Genomic DNA, 18,335 nt, shown 5'->3' with positions numbered 1-18,335 from the left:
GCCGTCCCCCGCAGGCGGCGCTGCGGCCGCCATCTTACCTGTCGGCCTGGCACGTGGCGCTTGGGGACTTCATGGCGCGTTTTGTGGGTGCGACTCAGGTGAGAACACGCGTGCAGAGCTCCTGGTCGTATGAACGTGTGTGTACGTGTGCACTTATAGATGTTCAGTATATAGAGTTTGTAGTTGTGTGAGGTCTGTGTAAATGTCTGTTAATGTAGACAGCAGTGTTATAAAGTTATGTAAGGAGCTGTATGCCTGTGTGTGTATGTATGTTTTTAAAAGCTTAAAAATATATGTACATGCTCACCTATATTTAAGAAAGTTGGATGGCTAGTGAGTGTGTTAGTGATGGAACACTCACTATCTCCTCCTGTATTTTAATTACATATAGATTATATCAGTATGTATTCTTATGTACTGTTTGTGTGTGTAGGCACCAATATACATATATAAAATACATGCTAGAGCTCCATATAGATGACTAGAGAGGGAGTGATGAGTCTGCATTTGTGTTTTTCTATACGTGTGTATGTATGTACCCACAGACACAAATACATACGCTGTGTCCTATGTAACGTACGCAGAGTGCATTTCAGCGTCTCTTGCGTGACTGACATATGTAGGTGTACATAGATAATACACAGCGTTGGGTTTTTGTCTCAGATCTCATCCTGTGTATCTTTTACATATGTACCTACACGCAGCTCTTTACATAAATGCCCGTATACATGATGGATTGAGGATGGTATGTATGTGTATGTATGTGTAGTTGTGTATGTATACATAGCTCTACACATGCTTACACTGTAGGTATCAGTGTGTGCGTATGTGTGTGCAGATACATATATAAAATACATACATCTATTAATTTGCACTGAGGGAGGTTCATGTTTTAGGAAAAAGTTTCTTGGAAAGAGTGGTGCTGCACTGGCACAGGCTGTGCAGGAAGGTGGTGGGTCAGCAAGCGAGGAGGTGTTCAAGAAAAGGGTCAGCATGGCACTGAGGGATGTGGTTAGTGGCACGGCAGGATAGATAGGCACTGGGACTCAGTGGTCTCAGAGGTCTTTTTCAGCCTGAATGATTCTTTGACTCTGTATGAGAAAGAGGACACTTCTGTATGTGTGTTGTGTGTGTGTATAAGCAGAGAGGTGCTCTGTGTGAGTGTACATGTACATATATATACACATACATGAAGTATGTATAGTATATAGTTTGTATTATAGATCATGTACTATAAATATGTATAAACAGTGTGATTCATATTTATAGAAGGGACTTTATATACACAATGTATAAGCTAAATACTATATTATATGTAGTTGGCTAGAGAGGGAGCGTTTTGCAGAGAGAGGGTGGTATATATGGATGCTATATATGATAATTTATGCATATAACTCTATAGCATATGCTCAATACCTTCAAATATATTGGGTATATATAGAAATGCACTCTTCATACATCTGTGTAAATACACAGTTGCGCAAACACATGTGCATCTTTTTAGCAATTTATATGCATTTATGTTCTATCTAATTACATGCACAAAATACAGTGATTTATAGTTGTGTGTATCTGTATGTGTGTGTGTGTGTGTATATATATATATACACATAAAAATACATATATGATGGAAACTGGACTGCTCCAAGTGCATAGGGCTGGATGAGATTCACCCGAGAGTGCTGAGGGAACTGGTGGAGGTGATGGGCATTTCCATTATCTATCAGCGTTCCTTGTTGACTGGTGAGGTCCCAGAAGGCTAATGTGACTCCCATCTACACGAAGAGTTGTAAGGAGGATTCAGGGAACTACAGTATTATCCTGCAGAAGCTGGCAGCCCGTGGCTTGGGCAGGTGCATTCTTGGCTGGATGAGGAGCTGGCTGGAGGGCTCAAAGAGTGGTGGTGAATGCAGTTAAATCCAGCTGGTGACAGTCACCAGTGGTGTTCCCCAGAGGTTGGTGCTGGGGCCTGTCCGCTTCAGTATCTTTATTGATGACCTGGATGAGGGCATCAAGTGCACCCTCAGCAAGTTCACAGATGACACCAAGTTGGCTGGAAGTGTGGATCTGCCTGGGGGTAGCGAGGCCTGCAGAGGGATCTGGACAGGCTGGATGGCTGGGCTGAAGCCAATGGGATGAGGTTCAATAAGGCCAAATGCTGAGTCCTGCACTATGGCCACAACAACCCCAGGCGACGCTACAGGCTTGGGGCAGAGAGGCTGGAAGACTGCATAGAGGAAATGGACCTGGGGGTGTCGATTGATGCTGGGCTGAACATGGGCCAGCAGTGTGCCCAGGTGGCCAAGAAGGCCATTGGCATCCTGGCATCAGGAACGGTGTTGCCAGCAGGAACAAGGCAGTGATTGTCCCCCTGTACTGAGCTCTGGTGAAGCCTCATCTCGAGTACTGTGTCCAGTTTTGGGCCCCTCACTGCAAGAAAAACATTGAGGCCCTGGAGCGGGTTCAAAGAAGGGGAACAAAACTGGTGAGGGGTCTGGAGCACAGGGCTTATAAGGAGCAGCTGAAGGAGCTGGGATTGTTCAATCTGGAGGAGGCTCAGGGGAGACCTCATTGCTCTTATAACTACCTGAAGGGAGGTTGTAGTGAGCTGGGGGTCGGCTTCTTCTCTCGTGTAACTGGTGATAGAACTAGAGGGAATGGCTTCAAGCTGCACCAGGGGAGATTTAGGCTGGACATTAGGAAATACTGCTTCTCTGAAAGAGCGGTCAGGCACTGGAATGGGCTGCACAGGGGGGTGGTGGTGTCACCAACCCTGGAGGTGTTCAGGGAATGTTTGGATGTTGTGTTGAGGGACATGGTGTAGTGAGAGCTATTGGTGATGGGTTGGACTGGATGATCTTGTAGGTCTTTTCCAACCTTGGTGATTCTGTGATTCTGTAAACGGGTATTACACAGCAACATAATGGTTTCTGTACACATTTGTACAATATATAGAAAATATACTGTATAACATACAGAGCATTTATAAAACTAGTATATCGGGTATTTTATTTATTTGTACACACACACAGTGCTCCAAAAGCAGTGCCTCCTATTTTGTGATGCTGGTCTGCAATGTCAGAGGCAGATGTTGGCAGTACAGCCCTAAAGGCTGAACCTTCCCACCAGTATCCTGTTATATTGTTGCTATGTGACAGATGGCAGCAGAGGGGCAGTCTGACAGCATGGCGTCTGACATGGAAACACAGATAAAGCAAAGGTGTGTATTGAATTTCCTCCTATGGAAAAATGGCACCCACTGCCATTCCTTGATGCTTGCTGAATGTTTCTGGAGAACAGAAACCTGGAGACCTTTGAGGGCCTGGAGGTAAGTGCAGACTCAGCAGAGCTGGGACACACCTTCACAGACCTGGTGGCAACAGGTAGCTGGGATCAATGTCTTGTTGTGAGTTAAACACAAGTTGGTGACACTGGGAAGCCAGGCTGAGGTCTGGGGGAGTGTGCCCATGGCTGCAGCCTGCCCCTCCCACCTTTCTCCACTGCTAGCAAAAAACCCCTCTGAGACAGAGCGTTTACTGGATGCAGTACAGCCCTGCACAGTACAGCAGGTACAGGAGTGGTGTTTCCATGGTGGCCCATATACATCTAATTTTGGTGTTGCTTAACTTTTGAGCACTTGGCCAGGTGATCTTATCACAGCTTTATGTGAGCAGCTGTATAAGAGCTTATAAAGCAGTTTAAAAGACTAACGAGGTTCTCGTAGGGGCGGACAATCACTACTGCCATCTCTGTAACTCACCACAGTCATGAGGAGGGGATGTTTTGTTTTCTTTGTTTTTTAATAAATACAGAGCAAACAGACATACAACACATTGAGAAGTTGCAGCACTCAGTGCGTTTATCCAGACCAGAGCAGCAAAGAGTCTGTTAGCTGCTGCAGACACAAGAAGCTCTAGCAGGAGAGGGTAAGTACAGGCTTAGACAAGTAAATCCTGCTTCATAACATGATGTTCTGGTGGCACAGGTGAAAGTTGAAAGTTTTTCCACACAGACAAACAGATGAAGTCTTTCTAAGGGCAGATGATTGAGGTTGGTAATCTTTATCCATCCCTGACATTTTTTGTCAGAAAGTATCAACAGAGCGTAGGAAAGGCTGCAGTTCACACTCTCCACTGGTATTTATAACTTTTATTTGCAATACTTTAGGTCCAAGTTTCAAACTGCAATATTTTTACACTCAAGACACAGTCATGCACAATCCATATTTCAATTTTCTATTGCTTCAACCACAATTTAAAATAACTTAATATTGGAAACAAAACCCAAAATCTTAAAAAAAAAAAAAAAAAAAAAAAAAAAAAAAAAAAAAGATGCTGAGGTCAGTAAGATGGATCCATGCCATCAGCACATTTACAAAGTAAATAACTTAGTTCTCTTTTTAAAAAGATCATAATTACCTCTTAATCCAAAGTTACAGAAGATTTTCACTACACATTTGTTTTTGCTTTTTATCTTTTTTGTTGTTTTTTTCTTTTTTCTTTTTTTTTTTTTTTTAAACAGATAACATGTCCTAAAAAAGGAATGTACAGCAAATGAGATACATTTCTGATAAACAATGAAAATGTAGGCTCCTCCTCTGTTTACTTTCATCTGGATACCCTGAATAAAAAACCTAGCAGACACCAGTCTAGATCTAAACTGGTTGCTTCAGACTAAACTGGAGTTCAGAGTTTGTTACATCCTGATCCAGTCAAGAGTTGCAGAATTCTTTTGCAGATCTTCCTAAAATGTATGTCTGTATGCATAGCATCCGCAGTGCAGATGCAGCACCAGTACACCAGAGCAGCTCCCAGTGTGAATTTGGCCTCACTTAGGAAGGTGGTGCTCTTTTCACCAAGGGCTACACAGTGCTTTGCTACTGGTTCCCACCTTGAGCAGCTCTCCTGCTTCAGCAGATGGCAGCAGCTTGTGAGCGTCACACCTGAAGAGCTGAGAGGCTGTTTTCTTGTTGCTGTTCTACAGACTGACTTAGCAGCATTATTTAACACTAATATAAACAGTGTGACAAAAAGCAATTGCCTCTGTGCATCTTTAGCTCAAAGGTAAAAAATCTCAGCAGATACAGATGTAAGAGAATTGCATGCTTCAAATTTTCTGTGCTGACTCACTTCTGCCATGAAAAGCTTTGCATGATGGAGCAAAAAAACAAGAAGGCTCCCTACTGTCCACCTGCTTCCTTGGCCATGCAACACCTCTAGGGACCAACCTCAGTACCTAGGGCTGTATCAGTACTTGCTTATTAAAGCAGCAAGGTGCTGCTGCTAAGGAATCCACCAACCAAATTCTCACCAACTTCAGTGGGAATAGAAGCAGTACCTGCATCTGTCCAGCACAACAGACTAAGATATCAAATGAAACACAGAATATTCAGCAGCAAAAGTATCTGACTTCAAAAAACAACCAGCTGCCACTATTCACCCATGTTTTCAATAGTGTATGTCAGCCTGTGACAACTGGTAGCCCTTGATGCAAGCGTTGACTTGAGATGGCTGGCCACAGCTCTAGGCTAAGCACAAAGTGGAGGATAACTCTGTCCAGCCCAGGCTTAAAGATTCTAAATGTTGCTGTAAACAGGCAGTTCAAAGGGCAGAAAAATGAGTACCTCAAGCACTTTATCTGAGCCAGTTAAACAATCTTGGTTAGCAGTCACTGAGCATAGAAAGAGGCAAATAAAGAAACAACACTCAGTCACAGAGATTAGAAAGAACAGGACTTTTAAAAGCTCTTTTACATGTCTCTCCTCAGAAAACAAGCTGTTTCAAGCCTCTGAAAGGATTGAAGGAAATAGAGGAGAGGTGGCACACAAATAATACTCATGTTCTCAGTTTGTACACTTCCTCCCTTAGAGCACTGTGACTGAAGTGTGCATGTGGCTGCTGGCTCTTCTGACCCACATTCACAACTGCCACCTTCAGCCACTGCATCCAGCTGTGGTCCTTGCAGCTTTGATTCCATTTGATGTGTAAGCTGGGCCAGGCAAACATCAGTGAGCCTCACAGAAACCAAGAGTGATCCCCAAGCAGTTATGAATGTGGTGCCACTCAATTAAAGCACAAGGCATCTGACACAGATATGCTAAAGCGATCTGCTGGGAAGCTGTCCAGTGCAATTTTCCACATTATCAACTTCAACAAATTATATTGCTCCCTAGTTTTCTTAGTCACATTCTAGCAGAACGAGTACTTGCTTGGAAGAATAGGTAAGCATAGAGAACAAAGTTTGCAGGCTCCTACCTTCGTGACAGACCAAAGGGAATCTGCAGTGAGCACGTAAACATCCCTCTTTCTCTTTCCTGTATTGTTTTTCCTTCTGACTTACCATCAAAGATGCATGCAACCATTGGCAGGCTCAAGAAGGTTATTGTTTATATACATGACACGTGCCTGGGATTATGGCAGTCAACTCTAACACATGTATAAGCGAGATTTTTGCAAGCTTCATCCAGAAAAAGAAATTACTCTGTCAGCTCAAGGACAGACACAAGCAAAGAAAGATTTTAAACCTGCCCCCCCCAAGAATTGCAGATTGCATCCAAAGAAACCTCAAATGTTTTGCCTTGAAATAAAGGTAGTTCTTTGCTTGTTTCCTGAAAACCAGAGCTTCAGAATTAAGGATACCTATCCACTCAGTAAAAAAAACAAAATCTGTCTTCGTCAGCTTGCCCCATCACTAAGTTACTGCATGTGTACTAACAGCAGTCTGCCAAGAACGTTTGTGGACCACTCTCTCCATATCTCTTAGCAAGGCTAAGCTGGTTAGCATACACTCTGGGTGCCAAGCAAAGAACAACTGACTCCTGTTTCATGGTAGGGGCTGGCAGAGGTCTCTCTGAATCCTTGTCCAGTTGTGACGACCAACGCCACTGAGCAGACAAAGGCATGCATGTACAAGCTCGGCGTGAGGAACGCTCTGTGGCCAAAACAGTGACTATACCACGGATAACAGCATACAGTGACATTTCCTACAGCTAGCAGAGAGGAGAGAAGAAGGTACTTCCCTTCTTGTGGTGACTGGACCATGCTTTATTTTTGGTGGCAGGATATGGGGGGGCACTAACTGAAGACCTGCTGAGGTGCAGCCGCTGGCATCAGAGAAATCCAACACAAGCAGCTAAAAAAAATAATACTTGAGCTCATTTCTGTGCAGCGCAAGTCGGCCAAACGGTATCCAAGATGGAGAACAGACACATTTACAGAAGTGCAGGACACAGAAGTAAGAATGCAACCCTGGCCCGAGTCTGTGAACAAACCCTGAGAGCACTGTGAGATCCACCCCCATGCAGGCTCCTAGGAGCGTGTGTGGAATTCTTAATAGGTACATTTGTGGGTTTTTTTTCTCGTTTTCTTTTTTTGTTAAATAAATAATCTTTTCTGTGCTTCTCAAGCTTCCCTGACGTTACTGCTGTCATACTTCTGTCCCGGAACTCATTAAAACCACAGCAAGCTAACGAGTCATTTTCACACATCTTCATTGCAGGGATAGGAATCATAGTCAAGCTCTAAGATAGTTGTGTTTTTTTTTTTTTTCCACCATTTAATGAATTTAAAAATAAAGACAATTAACCAGTTTTTTAGAACCTTGGAATGAAAATGTTTGAAACATACAACATTTGTCTATGCATTTGGCAACAAAACAGCCTATTTCTAATACTTTCAAAAATATATATAACAACTAATTGCTTAATCTGAAGATAGCAGTCCAGAAACACCCAAGATGATTCCAGAGATTTTATATTTGCTTTGTTTCTTCCTGGAAAGTTACTGCTATTGTCAGTCCTAGCTTCCTACTTGTAAATAATGTACAAGACTTGCCCCTTTCAGGACAGACTTCTTAATTACTACTTTATTCCACATTTCCCATCAGAGTTGGGAAATGATAGAAGCAGCTGCCGTCCTTCAGTACCTGATGACTGAGAACTTTGTGCCAGAGGCTGTCTGAAGGGCAGGGATGCTAGAGGTGCACTGCCCTGAATGTGAAGCAGTCCCAGATAGGCAATTAGTCACGCTGAAAAAAAGCCACTGGCAGAGATGATTTCTGTTGAATCTTCTCGTCTGCCTCACAGGATTTATTTTTAGCAGAAACATCTTTAGATTTGCAAATGCAAAGAAAAATAAATATTTAATAAAATAAAAAGTAAGGCCTCTTATTAAAGAAGTTGTATTTAAAAACCAGTGCCAACAACATCCTGTATGCTGGAGCATACACTGATCACAAAAAGAGTAATGCTATCATCAAATTTTCTGTATTTATTTGTTATCTTTTGTGAAACTGAACTGATAAAGTAGGGATGCTGAAATATGTGCTAAGGAAAATAAACAGAAAAAAAAAGAACAAGCAGTGTGATCTGTTAACATAAGGGTATTGTATGTCCAGCAAAAGTGTGCCATAAAAAAGTGCTTTCCTTCTAAAAGATGGCCATCTGTTCCTTTGTGGGTAGGAAAAAAATAAATGCTATACTGGAAGGAGAAACCGCCACTAGTTTCTTCATTACTTACGTGGAATAAAAATGCTTTATTCCGATTAATGCTTTACAGATTGAGGGCAGCTCTTCTCAAGTCCAAATGCCTCTTTTTTTTCTCAGGGAAGCCCATCTCCCAGATAGATAGCTTGAGCTGACAGAGAAGAACGTAGGCTTGCAAAAGAAACAAACATCTTTTCTTATTTGACAGCTGAAAATCAAACCTGCTGTGCTCCCCAGGAAGGTGAGACCTTGAGGCCTTTCATTACTTAAAGGGAGCTTATAAGCAGGAGCGAGATTGACTTCTTACATGGTCTGACAGTGACAGAACAAGGGTGAACAGTTTTAAACCTAAAGAGGAGAGATTTAGGTTAGATGTTAGGAGGAAATCCTTTACTCAGAGAGGGGTGAGGCACTGGCACTGCCGCCCAGAGCTGTGGGTGCCCCAACCCTGGAGGTACTCAATGCCAGGCTGGATGGGGCCCTGGGCAGCCTGAGCTGGGGTTGGACAACCAGCCCATGGCAGGGAGTTGGAGCTGGATGGGCTTTCAGGTGCCTTCCAACCCAACCCATGCTATGATTCTGTGAACTTCAATGAGCACTGCCTCTGTCGGTTGCCTCAGCAAAGACACTGGGACAGAGAGAGTGAGTGGGGGTGGGATGGTTAGCAGTATTAATGACATTTTCAACACAAAGATAGTAACTAAATAAGACGACAAAACCAGACAACCTAATGGCCTAATTCAAGAATAGCCCAAGCATCCTTCATTCGTACCGGCAAAACGTGAAGCTTTTTAGTACCTTAAAGGCTGCTTAGCCCTTTGTGGGAGCAAGCCTAAAGCATGAACTACAGCAAAAAGCTGTTTTACTCCTTTTTTGGCTCATCGGATATCGGTGTTGATTCAGTTGCTGTTTTGAAGGTCTTTGATTAGTTGTACTACTAAAATACAGTAACAAATAATCCCTACAAATGCTTTTTCTGAGTGAAGCTACACTCCTTTCTTTCAGAAAAAAATAAATAAAACACAAAGGGCATACTAAAACGGTTCTGCTCTCTTGCAAATCAGCAGACTAGTCAAGCACAATCCTGTCACATCCAGGGCTCACTCTCTCCCAGAAATTCAGAACTGCTTGCAGCAGTGCTTGCTGTGTGGAGGAGGACATATAGCAGGCTGGTTTTATGGCTCTGTATAGTTCTGCAACCTGCTCTGCATTTCCTGCTCACTGCAGAGCTCCAGGTTTAAATGCACTTTCTTCCAAAGTTGTCTGCTGGACTGACTCAGGCAGAACCAAATCCTGGAAGCCATCACTCATTTGCATCAGTGTCTCAGTTTAGGCGTGCAAGTTCTGCCATGAAAAGGACACTCACCTGCCAAAAGCCTGCAGAGTAGCCTGGCCATCGTTCCCTCTGCTAAGAGGAGCACAGATGCTACTAACCTTTCCTGGGAGCTATAAGAGCACCAGGAGAGCAGACATCCTCAGAAGTGACAGCAACACCCAGGCGGTTTTCCTCTCTTCAACTCCTGCACAAACTGAAGAAGGCTACTCCCACCACTCTGCACATGTTGCAGCAGAACTACAGTTAACTTCAAGAGCTGCCTGCTGCCAGTTTGGAGCTGACATTATGATCAGTGCAGTGCCAGGAAGAGGCGATTGCCCAGCGATGGCCTGCTGCTGCAAGCACCTTCCTCCAGTCTGGGGTCACAGACCTGAGCCTGCTCTGAACTCTGCAAAGGGGTCCATGAGGCTCAGCATTGCACAAGGCTGGGCCTGCTCTCACTTCACATTTCTCTTACAGCTTTGCATCAGACAAGCCCTTTCTGAGCAAACCAATCTTTCTGCTTTCTCAATTTAGTAAGACTCTCACCCATATTACAACTAGTTTTACAAATGAAAATGTCAAGAACAGAAACACTATATATTCACAGCTGAGCCTGTATCTCAACAGGATGTTTTGACTGCTCCACTCCTGATTTGTTTTTGATTGGAAATGCAATTTCACTTTCTTCCTCATTGAGAAGTGTAATGACTAGGCAAATACCAGTGAGTGGGCTGTATTCTAAAGGCAGTATTATCGAGTTATAAATTAAGACCCTTCTCCAATTCCAAACCGTACAAGAAAAACCCCAAAACATAAAAGGGACTTTGCATCTTTAAGAAACAACTGACAATTTAAAAGTGAATGTACAGCTTATTCACAGGGTGAGAAGGAAGGGAATCTTCCAACTGAATTTGCTTTACCTTGGAAATGGCTGAGGCAGCAAAGCATTGTCTGTCATTACCTCTGTCTTAAGCCCTGTTTCATCTTAAAAATAAATTAAGGAGCCAGAAAGCAGGAAGAAGACGTAAGTTTTTACTCCTTGAGGGACTGGAGAACAGCTGTTCTCCCCTCCTACCACCATGACTGCGACTGTTGGTCTGTCCATCCATCCATCCATCCGTCCGTCCATCCGTCCGTCCTGCAGCAGAAGAGTTGAGGTTCTATAGAGTTTTTTTTCTCAGTCCTGCTCTGGAGTGAGCTGGCATGGGAGAATGCCAGCCCAAAGCACTAGCGGCTGCTGTTCTTAATCGCTTCCTTTGCTGCAATGATCAGAGGAGTCAGGCTGGAGAGGGGCTTGGCTAATTTTAAAAATGGATGCTGCCCAAAGGAAAGAAAGAAACAAAATGTTACCTTCCAAAGTCAGTTACCTACCAAAGACAGTTATAAAGTCAGTCAGTCAAGAAGTATTTTTCTATTTAGTAGGGATACACAGGACTGTGGAGACCTTCTTTGCAAGAGCAAGATCAAGACCACCTGATGAGCACGAATTTGTACAAGTCTGTGGGGCTTCATGAAATGCAGCCTAGGGTCCCAGAGGACCTGTGCAATTGCCAAGCTACTTTCCAACATATTTGAAAAGTCATGGCTGGCTACTTGCTGTCCTAAGAGCCTAGTTCCTTTCATGGAACTTCAAATACTTAGCTTTCTTTTCTTTTCTTTCTCCTTTTTCTAAAGACACAGGCTATTTTAGTTGTCCAGGAAGACTGGGAACATAAGCCATTTCTGAGGGAACTCCAGTACCACTAGAAGTTGTGAAAGCTACTGAGGTCCAACTTTCAAGCACCGAGATTGGAGTAAGGAGACAACCTGCCCCTCCTTGTGCCCAGCTGACACTCACAGCACAGACACTCCGTGCTGCAAAACTGTCTACCAGTTTATGCCTGCCACAGAACCTGGCAGTAAAACAGTAGCAGTTCTCACCTACCCAGCTATGCCAGGCAGCAGACAGTGAGTAACAAGTCCCACTTAGCTGTCCTTATCTCAGTAGCAGAAGCCCTCAGAAGTGGGACAGGATGGATAAGCCTGAGTACTCTCACCACTGGCCCCTCTGACATTCACTTATTAACTAATGAGAATGCCATTACATATTGCACCCACTTTACTTGCAGCCACTTCCCATGTCACCTGCAAAAGCTCCTTGGCAGACCCTCGCCTGTCCACATCCATCTCCAGGCAACAGTTCAGAAAGTCACGAAACACAGCAGAGAGTCTCTCAGGGTTCTGCAGCTCTGGTGTCCCATTTGTAGCTATCAGATACAGTGCCTAGGAAAAACAGAAATGCAAGACTCCACCTGTTTCCAAGAAGACCCAGGAACATTTTTTCAGAAAGAACACAAGACTGAAGTTTGTATGTTTATCATTTCCATTTCTTAAGTAGCATGGCCAGGTAGCTGTTTGTAGCTTTTGTCTGTTCTTTCAGTCTGTATCACAGAGTTTGGGTACCAGATGGAGTGCATCCTTGTTACTGTGAGAAGAACTAAAGCTCATGCTGCACACCAGTTCTAACCTTACTAAAGATCATGTATATATGTAGATCCAAGATTAATTTCCTCAAATTCCTGTCTCCCATCAGGAATTAACTGTGTAGCATTTATCTGTTTATCCGTTATCAGTGTTTTCCTTAGTATACATTCCTCCCCTATTACAGTTTCATTTTAAGAGCTGGGATAAATTTGAAAACTTCAAAATAAAAATTCATCTATTTATTGCAAGTATCCATGCATTTTAGAAAATCATTGGTAATACAAATTATAGCATTACAGTAACCAGTGTCACTTCCTGAAAGGATGAGGTAACCAATCTACACTGACCTGTGCTTGAAAATACTTCTGCCTGCAGATATAGTTGAAACTCTTTTCATACAGACTGATCAGTGGAGAAATTTGCCACAGAAAAATCCTTGTCAGAGATGGAGCTAACAGAGATTTCACAAACTGCCTGAGAAATTCTGCATCATTAACATAAAAACCAAGGGATTTCTGAACTGGCTCCACATTACTGGTCTGTCAGGGTTCCCTCATGTTGATGTGCTCCAGTGATGTTTTTACAGGCTGTCCTTGTTGGTACCAGTCCAAGCTGACGTAACTGGGATTCTGTCTCTAAACATGGGACAGCTTAAGTAGGCAGTGGCGTCTGGTTCTATTTGTACCTTACCCTGAGAGGATTTTCATTAAGGTAAGGAGGTTCTCCTTCCACCATTTCTATTGCCATGATCCCAAGTGACCAGATGTCAACTTTGGGGCCATATGCTTTTCTTGTCACCACTTCCGGTGCCATCCAGTAAGGAGTCCCGACCATTGTGCTCCTTTTACTCTGCTCGGGGGTGATCTGAGCACAGAAGCCAAAATCAGCTGAGGACAAAAACAAGTGCTGTTAAAGCCATCTAGAAGTATGAAGACAATGTATGAAGCCAAAGTATGAACCCACTTTATGCCTAAGAACGTCTTGTTGAATCTAGCTGGGAAAGTCGTCACGGCTGTTTACACTGCAGTGACTTTTATGCACTCAAGACTTTAGATGATAAACTCTGGTTTCTGGAAAGGGCATGCACAAATAAAGGACAGATATTACACCTTCCTCCTTTCCATATTTCTCTGTGTGTTGGAACTGAGCTCCTAGCTTGCAGCAGTGCTCAGTACACTATCACAGGCACTCCTCTGGGTAACTAGCAGTCAGTCAGAAGCAGCCCTGCACCCCATCCTGGGAAAGCTGTGCTTGGCCAGGAATACCTACTCAATTTGACAGATCCATCCATTCCGAGAAGAATATTGTCACTTTTTATGTCTCTGTGAATCACTTGGTTTGAATGAAGGAAATCCAGTGCTTGCAGGCACTGATAGATACAAAAAAAAACACAAGGGTAAAAATTAATGACCTGAATTCATCAAACAAGAAAGGAAATAGCTATAAAAGATTTAATTTCTAGCAGAACTGACAGTAATGGCAGAATATGGTGTTGTCAGGAGGAATAGCTTGCTGCTTCAACACTACTAGAATAATAACTTTCTAAATGAAGGCATGTTAACTTTGGAAAACGAAACGTCAGTTATTGTTACTGACTGTCCCCTAAAAGCACAGACCAAACGACTGCTGCTAAAATGATGTGCCATTCTCATCCATTTGACAAACTACTATTTGCCAAAAAGAAAAAGTCATTTTCTTCAGGATGAAGCGGATCATTTTTGGGCGGAAGGCTGCATGACAAAGATTTTACTGTTACGTCCTACAGCAGATTTGGAAATAACATATTAGTCATTTTTCAGAAGCAAATACCATTTTGGGTGGAACGCTACCCTTTTAAGCTGAAGACTGTAATAAATGATTCTCTGTTTTTCTTTATTATTTTAAAATTCTGCCACCAGCATGTCTGCTTTTACAGGCAAGAAATGCAGTATGGATGTGCTCCAGATAAATGTTGGAAGAGGCAAAGCTGAGAACAGTAAAACTTAGAGAGAACAGTGTAATTCCAAAGCACAGCGCAGTGATACTGGCAGGCAGTTCACTGAACACTCTGTTCTTCTCCCATGTTGAAAAAGTAACACAGAAACAAAGATCTGGACACAACATCACTCCTGTTCTTCGCACCTGCTTAAAAGTACCATTCTGTCCCAGTAATCAGAAGTGCAGTTGGGATCCCTTACCTCCCTACAGACAGCTGCTATCTGCCCTTCGTCCATACATGTCTCTGTAACAACATCAGTTAGAGAGCCTCCAGCCAAGTACTCCATAACCACCCAGAGCTCATCACCTACTAGGTAGCTGAAAGAAGACAACAGTAGAGTTCATTAAGATGAATGTGTGTCACTACATTGTCTTAGGAAAATCACCACAGTTATTTTTCTTACCAGCTCATTTTTAAATGAAGACAGAATAAAATGAATGGGCGTTCCTTCTAGGCCATGGAGTACTAGAAAATACTGAAATATGGTGCTAAAAAACTGTGCAGTCCAAATGAGAAAGGCAGATAAATAAAAAATTATACATCTTAGATGGCAAGCAAGTGAAAAACATAGTTTTTAGGTAAATGTTGAACCAGAATATAACAGATCACCTGGTTTGTCATTGTAAAACACAGAAAAAGTAAGAGTAAGACAACATATCTTTCACAGTAACCACAGCAGGGATGTGTGTACCACAGAGGACAGGGAATGGCCAACAGGTTGGAAACCTTACATAAATACATTCAGAAATAGGGAAAACAGCCTAAAAACTGGCAAATTATGTGTGTCTGGAAACAAGAACCTAGTCTTTCTGGCACTCACAGCAATGGAAAACAGCCAGAAAAGCCAAAGAGCATAATTTCTATGGTGATATATTTGCATAATATGCAAAAATATGATCAACTTAAGAACAGGGAGGTAGTGGAGCTACAAGCAGTTGTTTTAGTAAGATAGGGTGGTCAAAGTCTTTGAAAATACTCTCAGAACAGCATATTCTATCTAAATAGGCACTTCTGTGCTGTACAGGTGACAGAACACTGCCCAGAGAGGTCGTGGATTCTCACTGGAGATCTTCAAAAGGTTCTGGATCTGGGCCTGGGCACCCTGCTGTGCTGGCCCTGCTGAGCAGGGGTGGGAGCAGCTGAACCCAGGGCTCCCTGCCAACCTCAATTTAGTTTGGGCTTCTGTGGCATGCCAGGGATCAACATACAAAGACCAACCTTTTCCCACACACTTATTTGCACATACACACACACATGTATGCAAACATATTTATAGAGGTCAGTTTTCTGTCAATGACCAAAGGCTTTTCTCAGTCTTTGACTTGAAGTATATAAATGAACATTTATGTGGGAATACCAGAGTCACTTACCTGTCTAAATAGTTAACAATATTGGGGTTCTTATTTTCCCTCATGACCAGGATTTCATTAATAATTAGTTCCTTTTTGGGCTGTTGTTGGAGATTCATTTGCTTTATGGCCACCTAAAATGACAGTGAAAACAGTGCATTAACTCAAGTAGTCTGTTGCACAAGCCCAGAACCAACATGGAGCCAGCATTCTTGGAACAATGTATCAGGGCAGTGCAGAGGGTCTTGTTTTTAGGCACTGCAAGTCAGTAACTTAGAACCCCCTATTTCTGTGCTTGCTTGGGTAACAGTTACAGGACACACAGTCATATGTATCTTGCCTTGTAAATCTGTGAAAGCCATCTTGAAACTATCAATCACAAATCACAAAGGTCACTCTCTGGATTCATGTTCTTCTAAGATGGCGTCAATTTATTACCCCCATTGTTATTATTCATGCACATTTTGCAAGCAGCAAATGATTTTATTACCGTGAAAATATGTAAAGAACTGTTGGAAATTCTTTAATAATTGTATCATTTTAAATGATTATGTCAGCAATTGCTGTCACTCCTGACTTGAGATTATTAAGGTTACATACACACACACACACACACACACACACAAATTCTTGCACTTCCTAACTATTTGGATTTTGATTTTGCATCTCAAAAACTGGTATTTTATGGGCACAGCTAGGGTTATGAGTATAGTCCATGGCTGCCAGACCACGTGCAGACCTCTAAGAGTGCTTACAAAGCATCCTTCTGTACAGAGAATCACTGGAGGTGGTGGAGCACCAGTGGAATCTCACAGTACCAGAGATCAGGTGTGCCTGCTGACAGCCCCCAGCAGCCTCTAAGACACTCCAGTTCCCCCACAGGGGATTTGTTCAGCCACCCCCACCTAATCCTGGCTCTTGACATGGAATGAGAACAACAACCCTCTCCCCCTCTCATTTCTGATGTCAGACAGATTCTCCAACAGGATTTGTGCATCGTTTTCAAAAACCTCTAGCTTAGAAAAGGAAACAAATGTTAAGACATCACTTTAAATCAGCCACTATCCAGACTTATCCAAGTTAACACTGCTTTTCTTCAAGATTTGTTTCTTAACCCTTGGGCCCCCAACTTCCCCACTACCAGTCCTTGCCAGGGTGAGGCTGACGTCATCAGGCAGCATCAGGAGCTGTCACTGACATCACATCCAAACACAACTTGTTGTTCAACAGAGATCGTTGCCCTTGACCCAAGTTTTCTCATTTTTCAATTTCAACCAGCTTAAGAATGTACAAAACAGAAGTGCATTCTAAATACGATTCCTCCTTAATGAGTTCTTTTATAATACTTTGAAGATTACACACACTATAGAAAAAAAGTGAAACAGTATTACTGTCTGAATCAGTGCTCAAGATAAACAGGAACAAATGACAGCAGCATCCATTAGCTAGTTGTTGCGTCCAAGTACCTAGCAATGAAAACAGTGTGCCCTTCTCTGAAGGACAGCACTTCCCTCCTGGCATTATTTCTGGCAGTTCTTACAAATTCTGCCTGAAAGCAAGCAATGCAACACAATTTATCCTCACAGCAACAGGGGAAACCGTGACCACCACTTGAGGTCCACAGTCACAGATCTTTCCGTTTTACAATTGGTGTTGCTAACTGACATGGTCAGGCCCAGAGGCAGTTTTTAGTACAGAGTTAAATTATACTCACAACGTTCTCACTAAGAGCACAATGTCATCTGTGTTTGGGAACAAAGAAATTTGGAAAATTTCTAACCTAACAGATTGACATGGGCAATAAAAACAACATTTTTTAACCAGGCCTGAAAGCTTGTTCAGATTTATTTACAGACATCTCTAAAAAATATTCATTGAGGGATGACAGACATAACAGTACTGGGATGGGACCAACAACACCATGGAGAGCACCGACCTGTTCTAAGACAAAGGAAGCACGTCGCTTAGGACCGCCCTTAGATGCTAAGGGTGAAGCATCAGCCCAGGCACTGAGTGCCCAGGGGCACCAGGACAACCCTCTCCAGGAACTCACGGGCACCTCTTCAATTGCTGATCAGCACCTCTGTGCAGTGGTTGCAGGAGAGCAGACAGCCCAATAAGCATTCAGTTACAGAGGCAGAGAACCACAATGCTACTGAAGGGCTTTCTCCAAAAAGCTGAAGACAGCAGCTGATGCACTTTGCAAGCTGACACCAGTCATGCTAAGGAGGAACAGCCTGTGTGCTGCAGACCTACAGGCACCCTGAGAACCCATCCCCAGCTCCTGCCAGAGGGGAAAACACTGAGTGCTGCAAAATCAGCTGGAGCAGCTGGTGCTTACCTCTTGTCCTGTGGCAATGTCTATTGCTGTATAAACAGTTCCTGACGCCCTAGAAACAAAACAGCAACCAAAGAATGAGAAGTGGTTTTGTGCCTTGGAGTGAGAACAAGTCCTGACAGAACATCGCTGCTGCCTGCAGTGGTCCTACCCCTCCCTCGCTCATTCAGCCCTCCAGCAGCACACACAGCACAGCCAGCCACCCTCCACTAGGAGGGGAATCTGAGATCAATGTCCAATGTGATGAGGAAGGGCAGGTGCACATCTCCAATATACCTCCTGAATTATTTTAGTTCAAAATTTAAGGAGGAAGTTGTTTTCACTCCCCCCCCCCCAAAAAAAAAACCCTGGAAAATATTCCCCAGTTTTGCTTTGCTGTTATTTTTTTGTTGTTTATTTTTTTGCCA

The 18,335-nt window shown here is 43.1% G+C and overlaps 1 protein-coding gene and 1 long non-coding RNA gene across 5 annotated transcripts in view; both read right to left on the bottom strand.

Annotated features, from left to right (window-relative positions):
• Window positions 1-4,134: 4,134 nt before the first annotated feature.
• The window catches only part of LOC128075848 (uncharacterized), a 354,845-nt gene continuing 340,644 nt past the window's right edge, over window positions 4,135-18,335 (bottom strand). The window contains exon 2 of the long non-coding RNA XR_008204128.1: window positions 4,135-4,334. This is a non-coding gene — a long non-coding RNA (uncharacterized LOC128075848). The remainder of the gene's footprint in view (window positions 4,335-18,335) is intronic.
• PAK3 (p21 (RAC1) activated kinase 3) overlaps window positions 7,492-18,335 on the bottom strand; it is a 204,561-nt gene continuing 193,717 nt past the window's right edge. For all 4 annotated transcript variants that reach the window (XM_052672944.1, XM_052672942.1, XM_052672946.1 and 1 more), the window contains 7 exons: window positions 17,932-17,980; window positions 15,612-15,724; window positions 14,441-14,558; window positions 13,533-13,632; window positions 12,954-13,150; window positions 11,925-12,062; window positions 7,492-11,117 (listed from right to left, as the gene is read on the bottom strand). In XM_052672944.1, the coding sequence (XP_052528904.1) occupies window positions 11,028-11,117; window positions 11,925-12,062; window positions 12,954-13,150; window positions 13,533-13,632; window positions 14,441-14,558; window positions 15,612-15,724; window positions 17,932-17,980 (805 nt within the window). In that variant the 3' untranslated portion in view covers window positions 7,492-11,027. The remainder of the gene's footprint in view (window positions 11,118-11,924; window positions 12,063-12,953; window positions 13,151-13,532; window positions 13,633-14,440; window positions 14,559-15,611; window positions 15,725-17,931; window positions 17,981-18,335) is intronic.

This window comes from Tympanuchus pallidicinctus, unplaced genomic scaffold (assembly GCF_026119805.1).
Source record: "Tympanuchus pallidicinctus isolate F22 unplaced genomic scaffold, pur_lepc_1.0 scaffold13, whole genome shotgun sequence".
In the NCBI taxonomy this organism is placed as follows: Eukaryota; Metazoa; Chordata; class Aves; order Galliformes; family Phasianidae; genus Tympanuchus; species Tympanuchus pallidicinctus.
Note: the sequence above shows the minus strand (reverse complement) of the source record. Positions and strands in the feature narration are given on the sequence as shown.